The sequence below is a fragment of the Bubalus bubalis genome, chromosome X (genome assembly GCF_019923935.1).
Source record: "Bubalus bubalis isolate 160015118507 breed Murrah chromosome X, NDDB_SH_1, whole genome shotgun sequence".
Lineage (NCBI taxonomy): Eukaryota > Metazoa > Chordata > Mammalia > Artiodactyla > Bovidae > Bubalus > Bubalus bubalis.
Window position 1 is genome coordinate 821,513 of NC_059181.1, and position 21,809 is coordinate 843,321.

At 58.5% G+C, this 21,809-nt stretch overlaps 1 protein-coding gene across 1 annotated transcript; it reads left to right on the forward strand.

Annotated features, from left to right (window-relative positions):
* Positions 1–1,977: 1,977 nt before the first annotated feature.
* Positions 1,978–12,878, forward strand: AKAP17A (A-kinase anchoring protein 17A). The gene is made up of 5 exons (XM_025275946.3): positions 1,978–2,136; positions 4,492–5,269; positions 5,967–6,115; positions 8,998–9,238; positions 10,913–12,878. The coding sequence occupies exons 2-5, from the start codon at positions 4,508–4,510 to the stop codon at positions 11,864–11,866; spliced, it is 2,106 nt and encodes a 701-aa protein (XP_025131731.2). The 5' UTR covers positions 1,978–2,136; positions 4,492–4,507; the 3' UTR covers positions 11,867–12,878.
* Positions 12,879–21,809: the final 8,931 nt, after the last annotated feature.

Sequence of the window (21,809 nt, forward strand, 5' to 3'; positions counted from 1 at the left end):
CCACATGCCAACTCCTGCCAAATGGCTTCTTTTTTCCACCAGGCAACTGGCTTCCTCGAAGGCAACTGGGCTGCGTTTCCACTGTTTCAAATGGTTTGGATCCCGACACCTGATTAGGGCAGGGCCACCTGGAATAACTTCTCATTTCATTAGCTTGACTGTACAGATGATAGACTGTAATTTCAATTGTAGAATTCCTTCAGCTGTGCAATATCACCCTGGAAGTGACAGTGTATCCTATTCCCGCTCCCCGTCATGCTCAATGGGAGTGAAATTTACATACCTGGTATTTATCACTCCTCAACAGAGGATTAAGGCTACAGGTCCCTGGGAACGTTGTTTTTGTGTTTCTGGGGAACATTCCATGGAGGGATATTTTGCTGAAAAATGTAAAAGGACTTTCTTTGACTATTTCCCAGATTATTGCAATCTTCTCTGAGTCTTGCTGGTCCCAAAGAAGTGAGTATCTCATGTCTTAATTCCCTTTGCTTGGTTATTGGCAGTTTCCAAATTTAACAGGTCCCCAGGGATATATTTTTGCCTGGAAAATCCCATGGACGGAGGAGCCTGGTAGGCTTCAGTCCATCGGGTCGCTAAGAGTTGGACACGACTGAGCGACTTCACTTTCACTTTTCACTTTCATGCATCGGAGGAGGAAATAGCAATCCACTCCAGTGTTCTTGCCTGGAGAATCCAGGCAAGGACGGGGGAGCGTGGTGGGCTGCCGTCTATGGGGTCGCACAGAGTTGGACACGACTGAAGCGACTTAGCAGCAGTAGCAGCAGCAGACCTAAATGTATTATTATGCATAAGATATATATTACAGGTAAAGTTATACAAAAGTTCATTATTTTTGAAATGGGTTATATATAACATGGGTTTCCCACGTGGTATAGTGGTAAAGAACCCACCTGCCAATGCAGGAGACACAAGAGACACAGGTTTCACCCCTGGGTCAACAAGATCTCCTAGAGAAGACAATGGCAACCCACTCCAGTATTCTTGCCTGAAGAATCCCACGGACAGAAGAGCTTGGCACGATACAGTCTACGGAGTCACAAAGAGTTAGACACAACTGAGTGACTGAGCACACACATATATAACACATAAAGTATATTATATATTTATATTTAAATTTTATATATTAAGCGATTTAAAATGATAAAATGCATAGATGTATGACAAAAATATAAAATAATAATTATGCAGTATGTGTTATTTTCAGATATCCTTAAAACTAAGCATGAAACATAAATGTTAAAATGTAAAAATTTTCAATATTAAAATACTAGATATTTACATCAACACTATATTACATAAGTGTGTGTAGTTACATTATGGGAAGTGAAAGTCGCTCAGTTGTGTCTGACTCTTTGCGATGCCTATAGTCCACGGAATTCTCCAGGCCAGAATACTGGAGTGGGTATTCATGCCCTTCTCCAGGGGATCTTCCCAACCCAGGGATTGAACCCAGGTGTCTCGCATTGCAGGCGGACTCTTTACCAATGGAGCCACCAGGGAAGCCCCGTTACATTATATGTATGCTACATTATAGCATAATATAACAATGTCATACAAGCAGTCCATACTTCTAAGGAATTAAATCAGTAATTAATAAATATGCATTTGTCATAGTTCATAATGAAGTGATATTATATCTTATGTGCGACGCATAACTATAATAGCAGTGTACCCCACACAGCTGGCCTGAGTCCTGAGTCTGGTGCCTTCACGCTGGGGCCCCAGGTGAGGCCTCTGCCTGGACCTGAAAACAGGTAGCAGGGTTGGGGGCGGGGCGGGGCGGGGGAAGGGCGCGAGCTCGCGCACGCGCACCGCAAAGCCCGGGCCGGCCGACCCCACCCACGGCCGCCCCGGAAGTCCCGCCTCTGGGGGGCGGGGCCATGGCCAGGAGGAGAAACCTGGATCCGCCGCGCGGCCAGCTTCCGCGGGCCCGAGCGGCGGAAGCGGAAATGCGTCACAGGGGCGGGCGGTGGCGGCAGAGGAGGCGGCAGCGGGTCGCGTCGGGGGCGCCTCCGGCGGACGGCGGTGGCGGCGGCGGCGCCGGGCGGGGAGGCCGGGCCTGCCGGCGTCGTCGGAGGCCCGCGGGAGCGCTGGGGCCAGGGCGGCGGCGGCCTGGTACGTGGGCGGGGCCCCGCCCGCCGGCGCGAGGGACCCCGGGGTGTCGGGGGGCCGGGGAGGGCGGCCTCGCGGGGCGGGCGGCCGGGGCGCGGCTCTCGTGGGCCTGCGGGCTTCGGGGGTCGAGAGCCTTTGAGGGGCCTGGGCGCTGGGGGCATGGGGGTGACGGAGAACCGGGGGCTGGGGGCTGCGGGGGTCTCTCGGGGCGGCCGGGGCGGGGGGTCTCGTGGGCCTGCGGACTTGGGAGCGGGGTGTCTGGGGACTTGCGGGCGCGGGCTTTGGGGGTTGAAAGCCTTTGAGGGGCCTGGGGGTGACGGAGTGCCGCGGGCCGGGGTCTGAGGGGGTCTCCCGGGACGGCCGGGGCAGGCGGGTCTCGTGAGCTTGCGGACTTGGGGTCGGGGGCTTCGGGAGTCGAGAGCCCTTGAGGGACCTGGGGATGACGGAGAACCGGGGGGCGGGGGCTGAGGGGGTCTCCCGGGACGGCCGGGGCGCGGGTGTCCTGGGCCTGCGGACTTGGGAGTGGGGGTCTGGGGACTTGGGGGTGTGGGCTTTGGGGGTCGAAAGCCTTTGAGGGGCTTGGGGGTGACGGACAACCGGGGGCTGCGGGGGTCTCCCGGGGGTGCTGAGAGCAGCGGGGGGGGGTCTTCTGGGGGGATTTGGGAGAGGGGACAAAGGTGATTGAGCAGAGGAGGGGAGGTCTCTAGGGAGCTGCGGGGGTGGGGGCGGTGGACAGGGCCCGTGCAGGCGAATCGGGGTCCACCAGGGTCGGAGGAAAGCAGGCTGTACCGGGGCTGGGGGTGAAGCTAGGGATTACTGGAGGTTGGAGGGCGTTACCAGAGCCACAGGGGGTGGCTGGGGAGAGAGAAGGTGGGAGTTGGGGCAGTTGGGTGAGCATTTGGATGGGTGGAGGCGATGGGGATCGTGAGGGGCTGCCAGGGGTGTGTTGGGGGTGGTGTGTGCAGCGAAGGGGCTGGGGGTCTTCCCCAGGGTGCAGGGGTAGCTGGGCGACCAGGGAAGATGGGAATCTCCAGGGTTCCTAGTAGGCAGTGGGCTTCCGGGGTCTCTGACTCCAGTCCTCTCTGAGGTCTTTGAGGTTTTCTGCGGGTGGAGGGGGGATATCGCCACTCTCAGCCCAGGCTGAGCCCCCTCACTCGTGCCCCAGATCCGGGCCAGGTGGCTCTTTCCTCCAGCTGGGACCTCTCCACCCCAGTCCCTGCAGCTTCTCCCGGGTCTGGGTGTGTGTGTGTGCTTAATTACTCAGTCGTGACTCTTTGTGACCCCGTGGACTGTAGCCCACCAAGGCTCCTCTGTCCGTGGCATTCTCTAGGCAAGAAGACTGGAGTGGGTTGCCATGCCCTCCTCCAGGGGATCTTCCCGCCCCAGGGATTGAACCCAGGCCCCTCGGAAGCTTTCAGAGCTATCTGGTGGGCGGGCGCACAGCCCAAGGCCATCTCCATTACTGTGTGCTGTCCATGGGTCAGGTCTGGCCCTGCTTTGCGGAAGTAGGCACCTGTCCGACCGGTAGGGAGAAGCTGGTTGAGGGGGAGGAGAGCCCAGTCAGCTCCCCGTCCGCGGCTTCCGAGAGGCCCTGCAGCTCTGATAGTTTTATCTGGACACAGAGAAGGTGCTTCTGCCCGTGGTAGAGATACTGAAGTCAACGGTCCTTAGCCGTTCTCTCAGCCTGAAAGTTCCTTCCTGTTTCTGCGGGCTTCCTCCTGCACAGACCTTCCCAGGTGCTCGTGTGGGTTGTCCCTTCCCCGGTGAGGCATCTCTGCAGCCTCCACGGAGGTGGCCTGTCCCCCGCACCCCGAGGGCAGGGACCCTGCCCATCTGGGCTCCCGCCACCCCAGCACTGGTGGAGCTGCCTCTGGCTATTGGGGGCAGCTCAGTGCCCATGGAGGCTTGGGGCAGGCAAGTGTTGTTTTGCAAACCCATCCTTTTTTCCCCTGCATTTGTGTAATCCAGTTAAAAGGGCCCACATGTCAGGGGCTGGGGCGTCCCTGGTGGTTCAGACAGTAAAGCATCTGCCTGCAATGCAGGACACCCTGGGTTCGATCCCTGGGTGGGAAAGACCCCTTCCTGGAGAAGGGAAGGGCAACCCACTCCAGTATTCTTGCCTGGAGAATTTCACGGGCAGAGGAGCCTGGCGGGCTGCAGTCCATGGGGTCCAGAGAGTCTGACACGACTGAGCAACTAACCCTGAGGGGCTGAGGGGCCTTCCCTGACGAAGCGACCAGTGTGTCAGGCAAGCAGAGGGCAGATGGGCCTCCCTGCCCCGGGCCCGTGTGCTGGCCAGCCTGGGGGTGGGACACCGGGCCGGCCATGGAAACAAGGCGTGCGCATCTTGTGTTTCAGGCCCAAGGTCCCGGCTATGGCTGCGGCCACCATCGTGCACGACACGTCTGAGGCGGTGGAGCTGTGCCCGCCGTACGGCCTGTACCTGAAGCCCATCACGAAGATGACCATCAGCGTGGCACTGCCGCAGCTGAAACAGCCGGGCAAGTCCATCTCCAACTGGGAGGTGATGGAGCGGCTGAAGGGCATGGTGCAGCACCACCAGTTCTCGACGCTGCGCATCTCCAAGAGCACCATGGACTTCATCCGCTTCGAGGGTGAGGTGGAGAACAAGAGTCTCGTCAAGTCCTTCCTGGCCTGCCTGGACGGCAAGACCATCAAGCTGAGCGGCTTCTCCGACATCCTCAAGGTGCGTGCTGCAGAGTTCAAGGTCGACTTCCCCACGCGCCACGACTGGGACTCCTTCTTCCGCGACGCCAAGGACATGAACGAGACGCTGCCGGGCGAGCGGCCGGACACCATCCACCTGGAGGGGCTGCCGTGCAAGTGGTTCTCGCTGAAGGAGTCGGGCTCGGAGAAGCCGAGCGAGGAGGTGCTGGTGCGTGTGTTCGAGCGCTTTGGTGAGATCCGCAACGTGGACATCCCCATGCTGGACCCTTACCGCGAGGAGATGACAGGCCGCAACTTCCACACGTTCAGCTTCGGCGGCCACCTCAACTTTGAGGCCTACGTGCAGTACCGCGAGTACGCCGGCTTCATTCAGGCCATGAGCGCGCTGCGTGGCATGAAGCTCATGTTCAAGGGCGAGGACGGCAAGGCTGTGGCCTGCAACATCAAGGTGGGGAGTGGGGGATGGGGGAGCGGGGGACATCAAGGTGGGGAGTGGGGGATGGGGGGGCGGGGGACATCAAGGTGGGGAGTGGGGGGGTGGGAGACATCAAGGTGGGGAGTGGGGGATGGGGGCGGGGCAGCTGTGGCCTGCAACATCAAGGTGCGGGCGGGGAGGGCTGCGCTGCAGGGCCTCGGGCATGGGAGGGCTGCCTGGGGCCCCCACGCTGCGGGCGCAGAGTCTGTGTCTCAGGAAACGTGGGGAGCAGTGGAACGCTCTCGCAGCCCCCCTTGAAATGAGAGGGCGCTGTCCATCATTGCCGCGGACTCTGGCTTGTGCTGGCTTCCCACGCCAGGCTGGTGGAGGAGCCGGGGCCCTCGGGGCTGGGAGGTGAAGGCAGCTGGCCGCAGGGAGTGGGGGCGCCCCACCGCAGGAGGGGAGGAGCCACGCTCTCGCGGGCGCCGGGGCAGGCAGCGCTGGCCTCTATGCGCGCTTGTATTGCCGGCGGAAGGGGCCGTCCTGGAAGGGCTGGGGTCCCGAGCGCTCATTTCGAGCCCTGCCCTCTAGTCCCGAGGTCCTCCCGGTCAAGGGCGTTAGGGGAGCCCGCTCTCTGCGGTGAGTCTGAGGCAGGCCGCCTGCTGAGCGCAGGGCCGTCTGCGTGTGCAGGACAGTGCGAGCTCGTCCTAACCCTGCCCTGCCTCCGAAGGTGTCTTTCGATTCCACCAAACACCTGAGCGACGCCTCCATCAAGAAGCGGCAGCTTGAGAGACAGAAGCTTCAGGAGCTCGAGCAGCAGCGGGAGGAGCAGAAACGGCGGGAGAAGGAGGCGGAGGAGCGGCAGAGGGCTGAGGAGAGGTGTGTGCTGCGGGCCGGGCTCCGCGGGCCTGTGCGCGTGCGCGCCTGTCCCCGCGCCTGTCCCCTCGGGGGACGCAGTGGGAGTGCGGGCCTGCGGCCCACCCCCAGGGCACCGCCCGTTCCCGCTAGGCCTTCCCGCTGAGCCTGCCGGGGCGCCTTGCACCACCTGCCGACGCGGGCACGCAATTTTTGTCCATCTTACAGGCTTTTGGCGTTCAGGCTGAGGCCGCCTTAAAGTGAAGTAAGGAAATGAGGGTATTGTCGGCTTTTCCTAACAAGAGATATTTAGAAGTCCTGTAAAGTAACAGTCAGGCGTCTTGGGTCACGACCTTTGTCTCCCGCTTTTACGTTCTGGCGCTAGTGGAGAACCCGCCTGCCTGCCAGGGCAGTGGACTTAGGTGGGTTCGATCCTGGGTGGGGAAGATCCTCTGGAGAAGGAAAGGGCAGTCCACTCCAGTGTGCTGGCCTGGAGGGTCCCGTGGACAGGGGAGCCTGGCGGGCTGCAGTCCGTGGTGCCGCAGGGTGGGGCAGGACTGAAGGGACTCAGCCTGGCGCCCTGTGAGCCCCGCAGGCAAGCTGGCCTGTGGAAGAGCTGCATTCTGGGAAGGGAGCAGCAGCCCCTGGCGCCCCCTCGTGCCTCCTGCGCTTGGGTGTTTCTTCTCCGCACTTGTCCGTGTGAGCGATGGGCAGGGTTTCTCTTGTGTGTTTTGCAGTGTTGAGTCTCAGGCGTGTGTGGTCTGGGGTTCATTCCTCACCAGCCTGTGTGTGTGTGTCTGGGCTGACCTGACTTGCGTGTCGCTCCGGCCTTGGGGCTCCTGTGTGGTTCCAATGGTCACTAACGTGGATTTGGGCCTGTCTCTGGGGTCAGTGCTTCCCCTGTCTGCCCCGGAACCCATTTCCAGAGCGGCAGGTGCTGGGGATGGTGCCGGCCTCTGTGCAGGCAGCTGGCCAGGATGTGGACACGGGGTCGGGAGCCTCGGAGTGAGGCCGTGGCTGCAGAGAGGACAGATGCCCGGAGAGGGCGGGGTGTCCTGGCCTCGTGCCGGGCCTCAGGTGGCGGCCGCAAGCGGGGAGCAGTTTGGATCTCACACTGGACGAGGCCCTAGGGTCGGTATGCCTGCCACAGGCTGAACCAGGGAGCTCCGGCGGCATGCGGACCACAGGTCCTGGTCCCAGGCAGGCCCCATCTTCTCTCTTCCACAATCAACCTTGTCCGCAGTCCCTGAGCTGGGCGTCACAGAGGTTACCCCATGGCCTCTCTGGGGCGTCACAGAGCTTACCCCGAGGCCTCTCTAGGGCGTCACAGAGCTTACCCCGAGGCCTCTCTAGGGTCTTGGGACAGGCACTTTTCTCCACCTTCACATTACTGCGGGGAAAAGCGCCCTGAGGGCGGCCTTTGAGCTCAGGCGCAAGGGGCGTCGTGGGGGAGAGCAGCTCGCAGCCGGCGGGGCGGCACCTCTGACGCGGCTGGGGAGCTTGGGCCTGGCTGGCCTGGCACGAAAGCCTGGCCCGTGGGTGCCCGGGAGGCCCTTGGGTGTGCAGGGCTGTGTGTCCAAGCCCAGTTGGCCTCACTGTTAGCCTGCGGGCCAGCCCGGGAGCCTGGGCGTCTTGTCCTTCGTCAGGGGCGACCGAGTTGGTCCTTCGCTGCTAATGAGGTACAGCGTGGCCTGCAGCAGTCCTGTTCCTGGTCACGGGCCCTTAGCTGGACGGCTGAGGGCTCTGGGCACTCAGGGCCCCTGACTAGCAGTCTGAGCGGCAGCCCCTCTCACCGATCCCTGCTGCGGGAGACCTTCTGCTGTGTGGCCTCCTGGATGCCAGCGTTCTCGCGAGCCGCCTTGCCTCCCTGCGTGGCCCGGCCTCCTCCACAGCTGGAGCTTGGGTCCTCCGGCCTCCTTGTCCAGTGCTGCTTCTCTGCTGACCTGGCACCCTGGGAGTGATGCCGGCTCTTCTGCAGAGTATCCTTCCTGGCCCTGGCATCCCCGTGCCACATGCTGTCCAGGGCAGCCTTGCCTCTCTGCTGTGCCCACCCTGCCCCTGCCCCTGGCCTGAAAGTTAAGACTGAGGGGTGCGAGTGTTCCATGAGGACACGCTCATTGGTCTTCCCGCCCCTGGAGGTTGGATCCCTCCCAGCCGTGCGGGGTCCTGGTTGCTGGTTGAGGACAGGGTGCCGTTGGGCCTGAGCTGGCCGGTGCGGTGCGGATGCTTACGGAACCGCCACTGTCTCCAGGTGCTATCTACGCGGTGACCTCACAGGGGTTCCCCAGGGGTGCGTGATGTGGGGCCCCTCCGTTGGGGGACACCCCCCTCCCCAGAGCAAGCCAGATAGGCTTTGTGTCACTGAGCGTGTGCCTTTTCTGCAAGTCCCATTAAACGTCATGCAGTGTGCTCTGTTGGGGGCTTCCAGTAGCTGGGTGCTTCTAGAACCTTCCTGCCACCGGGTGCATTCCTGCTCCCCTCCAGCTCTGGGGCTGGGGGCTCGGGATGGGAAACCCCAGGGCACGGGTCTCTCGTGCATTGGGAGCAGGGCCTGTCCAGCGCTCGGGCTGTGCCCGTGTGGTGCCCGTGGTGGAGGGCCTCCTCCCTGTGCTGCTGAGGCCCGTCCTGGTTCGTTTGCTGTGGTCCCTGTAGGAGCAGCTGGATCTGGTGAAAAACTCCGCTTCCCACGCATCAGCCTTGTTCAGTTGTCTGGGCTGGGGTTGGGTTTAGCCAGGCTCTCCCTGGAAACATGGGGAAAACTTCGCCCTGTGCGCGCCTCGCTCCTGGGGTCGTCGGCCGTGGCTGAGATGTCTGTGCGGACAGAGCGCTAAGGAGCCAAGTGCCGCGATCGCCAGCCCGGGCCCCATGGCCCTCACGGAGCCGTCGTGTCCCGCCCGCCCGCGCAGGAAGCAGAAGGAGCTGGAGGAACAGGAGCGCGAGCGGAAGCGCGAGGAAAAGCTGCGGAGGCGCGAGCAGAAGCAGCGGGACCGCGAGCTGCGGCGCAGCCAGAAGAAGCTGGAGAAGCTGCAGGCGGAGGAGCAGCGCAAGCTGCAGGAGAGGATCCGGCTGGAGGAGCGCAAGCTGCTGCTGGCCCAGCGCAACCTGCAGTCCCTCCGGCTGGTGGCCGAGCTGCTGAGCCGCGCCAAGGTACCGCCGCCCGGGACGCCCCGCCCTCGGGAAGCTCCGCCCACGGGGAGTGGCGCCCACAGGGACCGCCCGCCGGGGCACCCCGCCCTCGGGAAGCTCCGCCCACAGGGACCGCCCGCCCCGGGACGCCCCACCCTCGGGAGGCTCCGCCCACAGGGTGGGCGCGCCCACAGCGACTGCCCGCGTTGAGGGATGACCCACATCCATGGGCGCCCCACCCACTGCGGGGTGCCCCACGCTCAGGGATGCCTGGTACAGAGGGAGGATCGGCCTTTGGGATGCCCTACCCTCAGGGAGGCCCTGCCCACATGGCCTGCCAGCCTATAGGGATGCCCCATCCCCAAGGATGACCTGCCCACGGGTATGCTCCGCCCCTGGGAAGCTCCGCCCACATGGCCTGCCAGCCCATAGGGATGCCCTACCCTGGGGATGCCCCACCCACATGGCCTGCCAGCCCATAGGGATGCCTGGATGTTCAGGGAGGATCGGCCCTTGGGAGGCCTTGCCTTCACGGACGTGCCGCTCCTCGCTGGCACCGGGTTCTAGCCCGGGGATGGCGTTTGTCGCGGGGGACCGCGGTTGCAGCGCCCCGTGTTGCCCCAGGCCCGGGCTGTACCCCGAAGAAATGGCAGCGCTGTGGGTCTGCGTCCCTGCAACCAGGCCTCCGAGGCCCGGCGCCGCAGCCTCGGGGTGGCCGGGCTTCCCCAAGCGATGGAGGGGCCCCCGCCTGGCCCCACGACTCTCTTCGCGCTCCCGCCGAGCCCATGGCGCCGGTGTCTTTCAGGCCAGGCGTCCCCGACCGCCCGGGAGGACAGGGCGGGCCCCAGACGAGGCGCGGTCCGCATGGCAGTCCTCGGAGCCAGGCTGTGCTCCTGCCCCTACTGCCGTGAAGCTGGAGGGTCCCTGCCGCCCTGTACGGGTGGCGCGCGTGGAGCCCAGGCAGGCGCGGGGCGACCCTCACCTGCCATCTGGTTACAGTTGTGGCCAGTCCGCGGGAAGGAGAGCAGCGTGCGCGCCGAGAGCTGTGGCCGCGTGTTCTTATTGCGTGGTGAACGTTGAAGACCCCGAGCAGGCCAGGCCTCCACGCCTCCCACACCCACGCGGGATGTCAACTGTCCGCACAGTAATCTGGGGCCCACGTGGCAGGGAGCGTGCACCGGAGGGCCCGGGCCGCCCTCGAGGCGCCCCCCCACCCAGGGCTGTGCCGAGGACGTTTGCCGGGCTTGCTCCTGGTTGACGATCGTGGCCTCCCAGCGTGCCACCCGGAGAGGCCTGGTCCGCCCGAGAGGGGCCCCTTTCACGAGGGCTGTGCTGGGAATCTGCCGGGCTTGCTTCTGGCTGACGATCGTGGTCTGCGAGCATGCCATTTGGAGGCATGAGAGGCGCCCCACCCTCCCCACCCCCCGCCAAGTTTGTGCCCAGGAGCTTTGCCAGGCATCCTCCTGGCTGGTGATGGTGGCCTCCGAGTGTGCCACCCTGAGGGGCCCGGCCCCCGATAGGCGCCCGTCCCCAGGGTTGTGCCCAGGAGGTTGGCCGGACTTAGCCCTGGATGCCGGTCGCAGGACTCCCGGTGTGGTTGGACCCAGCGGGCCGCGCTCCAGCCGGGCCGTCCTGGGAGCGCCCGCCTGTGCTGAGAGCCCGGCTCATGCCCCGCCGCCCCGCTCTGTCCCGCAGGCCGCCAAGCTGCACGAGCAGGAGCACAAGGAGGAGAGCCTGCGGCTGCAGCAACTGGAGGAGCGGCGGCGGCTGCAGGAGGCCGAGCTGCGACGTGTGGAGGAGGAGAAGGAGCGCGCGCTGGGCCTGCAGCGGCGGGAGCGTGAGCTGCGTGCGCGTCTGCTCAGCCTGCTGCTCAGCAAGAAGGCAGACGAGCCGCGTGCCACCGCTGCCGAGTCGGGCGCCGCCTCCCCCGCCGATCTGCTGCGGCCGGTGCTGGACATCCTGCACACCGTGTCCGCCTCGGCTGGCGCTGCGCCCCGGGACCGGGAGCCCGCGGTGCGGCCGGTCGCCTCCCAGAACCTGAACGGGAGCGCCGCCGCTGCCCCTGCCGCCCCCCAGGAGGAGGCGGCTCCGGGCAAGGAGGGGCAGGACCCTCGAGGCCCGGATGAGGGCCACTCGGAGAAGAGGTGCCCCGCTGTGCTGGCCTGCATCCCGGACAACACCCAGCAGCCCAAGGCCGCGCCTGCCGCCTGCGAGCCGAGTGCGCCCCGGAAGGACGCGCGCTCCGAGCAAGACAAGTGCAACCGGGAGCCCAGCGGGGGCGGCGGCCGGGCCGGCGGCGGGGCGGGCCGGGACGACGGCGGCGATGGCGAGCACAGGCACAAGCGGGAGCGCAGCGTGCCGCGGCGGCGGGCAGGCAGCCGGGAGGACGGCAGGCCGCGCAGGGAGCGGCGGGCGCACCGCAAGCGCTCGCGCCAAGGCCGCAGTGCCAGCCCCGAGGAGCGCGGCCGCTCCCGCAAGTCCCGCAGCCGCAGCCGAGAGCGGCGCAGCCGGCGGGAGAAGAGCCAGAGCCGTGGCCGCGAGCGGGACCGCAGGGCTAGCTCCAGCCGGAAGCGCAGCCGCCATCGGCGGGGCGACGACAGGCCGCGCTCGGGCTCCGCCGGCCGCCACCGCAGCGCCTGGAATAGGTAATGCAGGCCGCGCGCCCCGGGGCCGCCTTCCCGGAGACCGGCCGTGCCACGGGCGCCTGGGGAGCGTCCCGGTGAGGAGCGCAGGGCCCCAGGCTTTTCGTCCAGAGTATTCATTCTCCAGGCCGCGGCCCTAGTGCGTCGGGCTCGTGATCACGAGCTTCGGTTTCCCATCAAACTGTTGACCCAGTCGCTTTAATGTCGCCGGTCCTCCCTGGATCAGGAGAAGCTCACGGGGCTGCGAGCCTTGAGCATCGGAGACCCCGCCGGGCGCAGCCAGACCAGCTGCGCGGCATCGGGCCACCGCAAGGAGACGCCGTGTCCTGGCCTCAGGAGCAGAGCCAGGCCGCAGTGACGGGGACGTACCGGCTTCCAGTCCGGCAGCCACGGCCCCACCGGGCATTAAGAGCAGGAAGCCTCTCGCTGGAGGTCTTTGGTTTGTTTTTTGTTTTTCCTGTTTTTTGTTTCGTTTTCCCCCTTTTCTGTAGGGTTAACCTGTCGGGAATGAAGTTTGGGTGGGATGCCAAAGGCAAGTGGCTATTGACGCGATTAAGTCACCGGAAGGAAGCTGCGTGCTCTGAAACACGGAAACTCTTTACGGGCGTGGGCTGGTGCAGACGGGGTACAGAAGAGTCCCAAACATTGACTTTCTACCAAGTCAAGTCATTCAGCATACAGCAGAAAAGCGTCAGGTGGTACACGGGGGTCCCAAACATTCGCTTTTTACAAACTCAAGTCATTCAGCATAAAACAAAAAAGCAGGCTGGTTTAAAATTAGCTTTGGTTTCTAGTCAAGGTTAGCCTGTGTGGTTTTTTTAAGAAGCCGTTTTGCTAAATTATTTTTACTTGGAACGTTTCAGATTTAAGGCTGCAAACTTGTTGAATTTTATAATTGTCAGCTTCTCCAAGGGAAGCTCGGAAATACTTAAAAATAGCTGTAATGTCCACCTTAGGAGAGATGGTGTTTATTCCAGTTTGCATTTTTATGGTAAAATAAAATCTTTTTTTCCAATGAACTCATGTTTCCCATGCTTACGTGGGGAGTTTTTGTTTTGTTTTCAAGTTGTTCAGGCTATGTCACTAGCTGAGCGTAATCTAGTGCGCTTGAAATCCCTTGGTCATTTGTAAATGGTCATTTCACATGCTGTTACTGTCCTAACATAACTCCCTGGAGAACATGGGTCCTCAGAGGCATTTGGTTTGTTTGCAAGTGAAAGTGTTAGTCACTCAGTTGTGTCCAATTCTTTGTGACCCTGTGGACTGTAGCCCTGCAGGCTTCTCTGTCTGGGGGATTCTCCAGGCAAGAATCCTGGAGTGGGTTGCCATTTCCTCCTTCAGGGAATCTCCTGACCCAGGGATTGAACCCTGGTCTCCTGCATCGGCTGGGAGATTCTTTACTGTCTGAGCTACCCCTTTAGCAAGTTTACAAAAGCAGGTTTTTTTAAAAGTTACAGTGCTGTTTTGAAAAAGTGATGGAAAGAAAGTGGTTGTTTCCTAACCTTGAGGTAGTAGGCGGGTGATGGTGCCCTTGCAGGGACCCTGGTTCTGAGAGAGGGGCATTTGTGTGAGTCACTGATTCGTGTCCATCTCTTTGCCACCCCGTGGACTGCAGCACGCTCACTGTCTCCCAGGATTTGCTCAGACTCCTGTCCATTGATCCGTGACGCCATCCAACCATCTCATCCTCTGTTGTCCCCTTCTCCTCCTGCCCTCAATCTTGCCCAGCATCAGGGTCTTTTCCAATGAGTTGGCTTTTTGAATCAGGTTGCCCAAGTATTGGAGCTTCATCTTCAGCATCAGTCCTTCCAATGAATATTCAGGACGGATTTCCTTTAGAATGGACTGGTTGGATCTCCTCGAAGTCCAGGGGATTCTCAAGAGTCTTCTCCAACACGAGAGTTGGAAAGCATCAGCTCTCTGGTGCTCCGCTTTCTTTCCGGCCCGGCGTCACGCCCGTGTATGACCACTGGAGAAGCCATAGCTTTCAGTGTGTGGGCCTTTTATCGGCAAAGTCACGTCTCTGCTTTTTCAGATGCTGTCTAGGTTTGTCGGAGCTTTTCTTCTAAGGAGCGTCTTTTAATTTCTGGCTGCAGTCACCATCCGGTGTGATTAGGGAGCCCAGAAAGTAAAATCTGTTACTGCTTCCACTGTTTCCCCATCTATTTGCTATGAAGTGATGGGCCTGGATGCCGTGGTCTTAGTTTTCTGAATGTTGAGCTTTAAGCCAACTTTTTCACTCTCCTCTTTCACCTTCATCAAGAGGCTCTTTAGTTCTTCACTTTCTGCCATAAGGGTGGTGTCATCTGCATATCTGAAGTCATTGATATTTCTCCCGGCAATCTTGATTCCAGCCTGTGCTTGCTCCAGCCCAGCGTTTCTCATGATGTACTTTGCATAGAAGTTAAATAAGCAGGGTGACGATATACAGCCTTGACGTACTCCTTTTCCTATTTGGAACCAGTCTGTTGTTCCGTGTCCAGTTCTAACTGGTGCTTCCTGACCTATATACAGATTTCTCAAGAGGCAGGTCAGGTGGTCTGGTATTCCCATCTCTTGAAGAATTTTGCACTGTTTGTTATGATCCACACGGTCAAAGGCTTTAGCATAGTCAGTGAAATAGAGGTAGATGTTTTTCTGGAATTCCCTTGCTTTTTCTGTAATCCAGCGATTTTTGGCAATTTGATCTCTGGTTCCTCTGCCCTTTCTAAACCCAGCTTGAGCATCTGGAAGTTCTCAGTTCAGTTACTGCTGAAGCCTGGTTTGAAGGATTTTCAGCATAATTCTTGCTAGCACGTCAAACGAGTAAAATTGTGCGTCGTTTGAGCATTCTTTAGCATTGTCCTTCTTTGGGATTGGGATGAAAACTGACCTTTTCCAGTCCTGTGGCCACTGCTGAGTTTTCCAAATTGGTTGGCATGTGGAGTGCAGCACTTTCACAGCATCAGCTTTCAGGACTTGAAATAGCTCAACTGGAATCCCATCACCTCCACTAGCTTTGTTTGTAGTGATGCTTCCTGAGGCCCACTTGGTTTCACATTCCTTATTGTCTGGCTCTAGGTGAGTGACCACACCGTTGTGGTTATCCGGGTCATTAAGATCTTTTTTTGCACAGTTCTTCTGTGTATTCTTGCCACTCTGCTTCATCTCTTGTGCTTCTGTTCAGTCCTTACCGTTTCTGTGCTTTTTCATGCTCATCCTTGCATGAAATGTGCCCTTGATGGCACCAGTTTTCTCGAAGAAATGTCTAGTCTTTGCCATTCTGTGGTTTCCCTCTGTCTCTTTGCATTGTTCGTTTAAGAAGGCTTTCTTTTCTCTCCTTGCTGTTGTCTGGAGCTCTGCATTCAGGTGGGCACATCTCTCCCTTTCTCCCTCGCCTTTCGCTTCTCTTCTTTGCTGAGCTATTTGTACAGCCTCCTCAGACAGGCAGTAACTTCCCCGTGACTCAGCGGTAAAGAGCCCGCCTGCAGTGCAGTAGCCCCGGGAGACTCGGCTTCTATTCCTGGGTCGGGAAGAGCCCCTGGAGGAGGAAATGGCAGCCCACTGCGGTGTTCTGGCCTGGAGAGTCCCATGGCCTGAGGAGGAAATGGCAGCCCACTGCAGTGTTCTGGCCTGGAGAGTCCCATGGACAGAGGAGGAAATGGCAGCCCACTGCAGTGTTCTGGCCTGGAGAGTCCCATGGCCTGAGGAGGAAATGGCAGCCCACTGCAGTGTTCTGGCCTGGAGAGTCCCATGGACAGAGGAGGAAATGGCAGCCCACTGCAGTGTTCTGGCCTGGAGAGTCCCATGGCCTGAGGAGGGAATGGCAGCCCACTGCAGTGTTCTGGCCTGGAGAGTCCCATGGCCTGAGGAGGGAATGGCAGCCCACTGCAGTGTTCTGGCCTGGAGAGTCCCATGGCCTGAGGCACCTGTGAGCTGCGGCCCGTGCATTCACAGAGCGTCGGACACGACCGAGCGCGCCCACAGAGAACCACTTTGCCTTCCTGCAGTCGGACCTCTGTGTGCTGGTCCGATGCCCACAGACTCCACCAGCCTCGGCTGAGAACGGTGTTTACCAGCTAAGCTTGGTTGAATCTGGTGACACAGAACCACAGATGCAGGAAACGGAACTATGGGACTTTAACATTGGAGAACTTTGGTACCAACGGTGGGTCCTTGGAACCCCACCCAGGGTAATGGTGTCGGGGGCTGGGGGATGTTTGGGAGGTGACAGGTTATGCAGGTGGAGCCCCCGTGCACGTCTTCATGAAAGACTCCCTGGACTCCCCAGGGAGCTCCCTCGTCCCTCCCACCAGGGGGGCGCACAGTGAGAAGACACCCTCAGAACCAGCAGGAGCCCTCGCCAGACGCTGTGCCCCCGCCAGGGTCTTGGACGTGCGGCGTCTGGGGCCCTGAGGAGTGTTCTTTTATTTCTAGGGCCCCTCACCTGCTGTGGAACACAACAGGAGCCGCAGGTACCCGACACCACGTGATGTCTAAGAACATCCAACCACGTCCCCTCTTGCTTTAGGGCAGCAAGCTAAATCATCCCACCGCGCAGTCTCCAGACTAAAAATGAAAAATGTTACTCCCTTAAAAGAGAAAGCACGAGGATAGCAATAGTCCCCATCACTCGTCGCTGATGCCGATACAAGGGAAAAGTGCCGGCAGGGGTGTGGAGAGATTGGCTCCTCTTGTGCTGCTGCTGGGAAGGTAAAGTAGGGCAGCTGCTGTGGGAAACACTTGAGCCGTTTCTTAAAGTGAAACACGGAGAAGGAAATGGCAATCCACTCCCGTATTGTTGCCTGGAGAATTCCATGGACAGACTACAGTCCATGGGGGTCGCAGAGTCAGACACGACTAAGCGACTAACGCTTATACAGTCAAACGTAGAAGTTCCGTGGGATCTACTTGCCCCACTCCTACGAATACACCCGAAAGATGTGAAAAGAGTTGTCCGAGAAAGACTTTCTACAGTAATTTTCATAGCAGCACTGTTTACAACAGCCATGAGCGTGGAAATCACCCAGGTGCATGGCTGGAGGGATGGTGGGTGGGTGGGTGGATAAATGGATGGGTGGCTAGGTTATGTGGATGGAAGGGTGGGTGAGTGGATAAATGGATGGGTGGCTAGGTTATGTGGATGGATGGGTGGGTGAGTGGATAAATGGATGGGTGGGTAGGTTATGTGGATGGATGGGTGGGTGAGTGGATAAATGGATGGGTGGCTAGGTTATGTGGATGGATGGGTGGGTGAGTGGATAAATGGATGGAAGGCTAGGTTATGTGGATGGATGGGTAAGTGGGTGGGTGGATGGAAGGGTGGGTGAGTGGATAAATGGATGGGTGGCTAGGTTATGTGGATGGATGGGTAAGTGGGTGGGTGGATGGAAGGGTGGGTGAGTGGATAAATGGATGGATGGCTAGGTTATGTGGATAGATGGGTAAGTGGGTGGATGGATGGACAGATAGGTGGGTGGATGGACAAATAGGTGGGTGGATGGAAGAGTGTCAGTGGATAAATCGATGGATGGCTAGGTTGATGGATGGATGGCTGGGTTGATGGATAGGTGGATGGATGGATAAGCGGGTGGATGGACAGATAAGTGGGTGGATGGAAGGCTGGGTGAGTGGACAAATGGATGGATGGCTGGGTTAATGGATGGATGGCTGGGTTGATGGATAGGTGGGTGGATGGAAGGGTGGGTGAGTGGATAAATGGATGGATGGCTGGGTTGATGGATAGGTGGATAGATGGATAGTGGGTGGTTTGACAAATGGATAAACAGCATGGGTTCCATGCACACAGTGGAATATGACGCAGCCTTGAAAAGGAGCGAAGCTCTGACAGGCTGCAGCGTGGGTGGGCCCTGAACACACGATGCTCAGCGAGCGAGGCGGACACAGAAGGATGCATGGTGTGTGACTCCATTGATAGGAAACGGCCACAACAGGCAAATCCACAGAGGCAGCAAGTGCGTTTGTGGTGCCAGGGACGGGAGGAAGAGGATGAGGAGTGACTTAGTGGGGACAGGGTCTCCTTGGTGGGGTTGCGACTGTGATGTGATAGGCGTGATGTCTCCACAGCACTCGGAAAGGCCTCAGATCTTGCGAGTTCACTTAACACAGTTTTACATTATGTGCATTTTTGTTGTTGCTCAGTCGTGTCCGACTCTTTGCGACCCCATGGACTGCAGCACGCCAGGCCTCCCTGTCCATCACCAACTCCCAGAGTTCACTCAAACTCATGTCCCTTGAGTCAGTGATGCCATCCAACCATCTCATCCTCTGTCGTCCCCTTCTCCTCCTGCCCTCAATCTTTCCCAGCATCAGGGTCTTTCCAATGAGTCAGCTCTTGGCATCAGGCGGCCAGAGTATTGGAGCTGCAGCTTAAGCATCAGTCCTTCCCGTGAGTACTCAGGGTTGATGTCCTTTAGGATGGACTGGTTTGGTCTTGCTTTTCCAGGGACTCGCAACATTTTAATGCAATATTGACCATTTTCCTTGAATTAAAAACCTAAGAAGAGGGTGTGTTGGCTTCTACTTTTGATTTCTCCTTTCCCTGGGCTCAGGAGGATCACTTGGTCTAATGACTGGACAAAACTCAGGTCCACTCACCTGCACCAACCTCCTGACCGTGGGCGGTGGTGAAGGAAAGGGCAGCTTTATTACAGCAGGTGCTGGGCGGGTGCTGGACAGGTGTGGGCGGGCGCTCAAAAAGGCAAACTCCCCCCGAAGGGTTTCAGTCAAACGTCTTTAGAAGGTCACATGGTGCCCGAGGGGCCGTTGGAACATCTGAGATCAGCTGGTGCCTGGCTCCTCGATTCACAGTGAGAAAATGTCACAACTGGGGTCATGGGGGCAGGCGTGGAGCAGGGGTGGAAGGTTCTCAGCCATCAGTCCTCAGGCGCCAGTCCGTCTGAGGGCTCCTTGCTCCTCGGGTGGTTCATTTCAGCCACCTGGTGGTGATTTCAGCATCTGCAAAACAATTCCGGAAGAGTGCATCAGAAAAGGTTAACCGTGAACTTTAGGGAGGAATCGAATCGGAGGGCATGGGGGACGGGGTCTCTTCCTGTAAAGGCGCCTTAGGGTGCTGCTGGGTTACAAGGATTTCCCTGGGCGCGGTGGACTTTGTCAAGGTTTCAGTCCAGTTCAGTCACTCAGTCGCGTCCGACTCTTTGCAGCCCCATGGACTGCAGCACGCCAGGCCTCCCTGTCTGTCACCAACTCCCAGAGTTTACTCAAACTCATGTCCATTGAGTCGCTGATGCCATCCAACCATTTCATCCTCTGTCGTCCCCTTCTCCTCCTGCCTTCAATCTTTCCCAGCATCAGAGTCTTTTCCGGTGAGTCAGCTCTTCGCATCAGGTGGTCAAAGTATTGGAGTTTCAGCTTCAGCATCAGTCCTTCCAATGAATATTCAGGACTGATTTCCTTTAGGATGGACTGGTTGGATCTCCTTGCAGTCCAGGGGACTCCCAAGAGTCTTCTTGTAATCCCCAGACATCGGGCAGCCCCAGACATCTAGCAAAAGATGAGGATGGCATGGCTCCACCCTCCTGCCCCCCAGGTTCCCCCCACGTCCCCCCCCATCCCAGGCTCAGACGATACCATCTTCCTCACGCTCGCTCGGTACCTCCTACCCTCAGACTCCTGCTGCAAGACACAAGAGTTGTGGGTGCCCCTCTGAGAGATGAACCCCGCCGTCCACCAGTCCCCCAGCGCTCTGTGACCCTCCAGTTACTCGTAATGTAGCCACGCGTTCCGGGAAACACACTTATTCAGAAGGACAGTGCAGATATTGGAGTGCAGTTTATTACACCGGAGGGCCCAAGGCAGAGTCTCCTCCTAGCCAACGACCCTGACCAATTTTTCTGAAAACCTTATATACCCTAAGCATCCGTGCCCAAACCCACCTCCCCAAATTCCCTGAAACTAGTCTGAATGAAGGAAGAAGATGCAATCATAGTTAACCTGTGATTCGTATGCCTTAAGCTGAGGTGGTTAACACTGGACAATTACCAATAGGCCTGTGGTCATACCCCAATAAGCAGAATAGAATGTATGATTCTATTCGGTCACACAGATAATTAGGGTATTCTTTTAGACGACTGACAGTCTAGGTATGAATCCTGGGGTTCTTCCATCCGGGAGGTCTGGTTTTCCAGTTGGTTGGTGTTTCCATAGATACTGGGCATAGAGCTCAAAGTCCACAGTCCGGCCAGAGATGGAGTCCTGCTCTCAAGGCGGAGCTTGTTCTGTCTGTTTCCTCCTTCGGGAAGAAATCCATAGGGGTTTTCTGGGGAGCGTGTGACAAATGCCCACGAGCTGGGGCTTAAATAAATAACACTCGTCATGCGCGCTTCTGCCCAGTCGTGTCCGGCTCTTTCGCGACCCCGGGGACTGTAACCCTCCAGGCTCCTCTGTCCATGGGGATTTTCCCTGTAGCTCAGATGGTATAGAATCTGCCCACCATGCAGGAGACCCAGGTTCAAAGAACGACTGAGCAACTTTGAGTTTCACTTTCAGCAGAACAGGGGGCCCTTCCCTGGTGATTCACTGATAAAGGATACACATGCAATGCAGGAGATGTGGGTTCAATCCCTGGGTTGCGAAGGTCCCCTGGAGAAGGAAATGGCAACCCACTCCAGTGTTCTTGCCTGGAGAATCCCATGGACAGAGGACCCCGGTGGGCTACGTCCATGGGGCTGCAGAGTCGGACACGACTGAATGGCTAACACACGTACTGGAGTGGGTTGCCATTTCCTCCCAGGGGATTTTCCCCACCCAGGGATGGGGACTCGTCTCCTGTGTCTCCGGCATTGCAGGCAGATTTTTTTTTTTTTTTTTACTAGCTGAGCCCCTGGGGAAACTAAGAGACGCTCATGCTCCCCCTAAGAGTGAAGATTCCACAGGCCACAACTGAGACCCAGGGCAGCCAAATAAATACATATTACTTAAAAATCCGTATGTTGATTCCCTGCAGGGCCCCTGCAGTAGGAAGTAGGAATGTGGAGTTTCTTCAAAGTTAACCCGTGAACTGAGGGCACTCACACAAAAAGGAGGCCAGGGTGTCCCAGGGCTGAGCTCCCTGCAGAGGCTCCAGGGGAGGCTCCTCCCCGCCTCTTTCAGCTTCTGGGGGGTCCAGGCGTCCGTCCCTGGGCTGGTGGCCGCCTCCCTCCCGTCTGCCTCTGTCTCCACGTGGCTTCTCCTCTGTGTCCATCTCTCTCCTCTTCTGTGTCCTATAAGGATCCTGTCATGGGGTTTAGGGCCACCCCCAGCCAGGGGGACCTCATCTCAGACCTTGCCTTTATCACACCTGCAGAGACCCAAGGTTCCAGGAATTTTAGGGGAACAGTCTTCAACCCAGAGCAACATCCCAGTTTCAGAGATGTTAGATGTTTTTGTTTTCTTTTTTTTCCTATGTTTTTGCCACCGGCAGTACATGGGGTCTTAGTTCCCCGATCAGGGATTGAGCCTGTGTCCCCTGTAATGGAAACTACACTGCCAGTCAAGTGTCTTAAAAGTTCTTTTTTTTTTTTAATCTGCATTTTGGAGTTGATGCAACCATTTCTCGTATAATGACGGGTGGTTTAGTCACTAAGTCATGTCTCACTCTTTGTGACCCCATGGACTGTCACCTGCCTGAGTCCTCTGTCCGTGGGATTCTCCAGGCAAGATTACTGGAGTGGTTTGCCATGCCTTCCTCCAGGGGATCTTCCCGACCTAGGGATCGAACTTGGGTCTCCTGCACTGACAGGTGGACTCTTTATTGACCGAACCACCCAATGACTAGCTCGTGTTGAATCTTTGATTTTACACATCGGACCTTGAGTGTTTTAAAAGCCAAAAACCTGACTTCCCGATTCAGGGGATCCAAGCTGGCCCATTTGAATGCAGAGTTCCAAAGAATAGCAAGGAGAGATCAGAAAACCTTCCTCAGCAATCAATGCAAAGAAATAGAGGAAAAC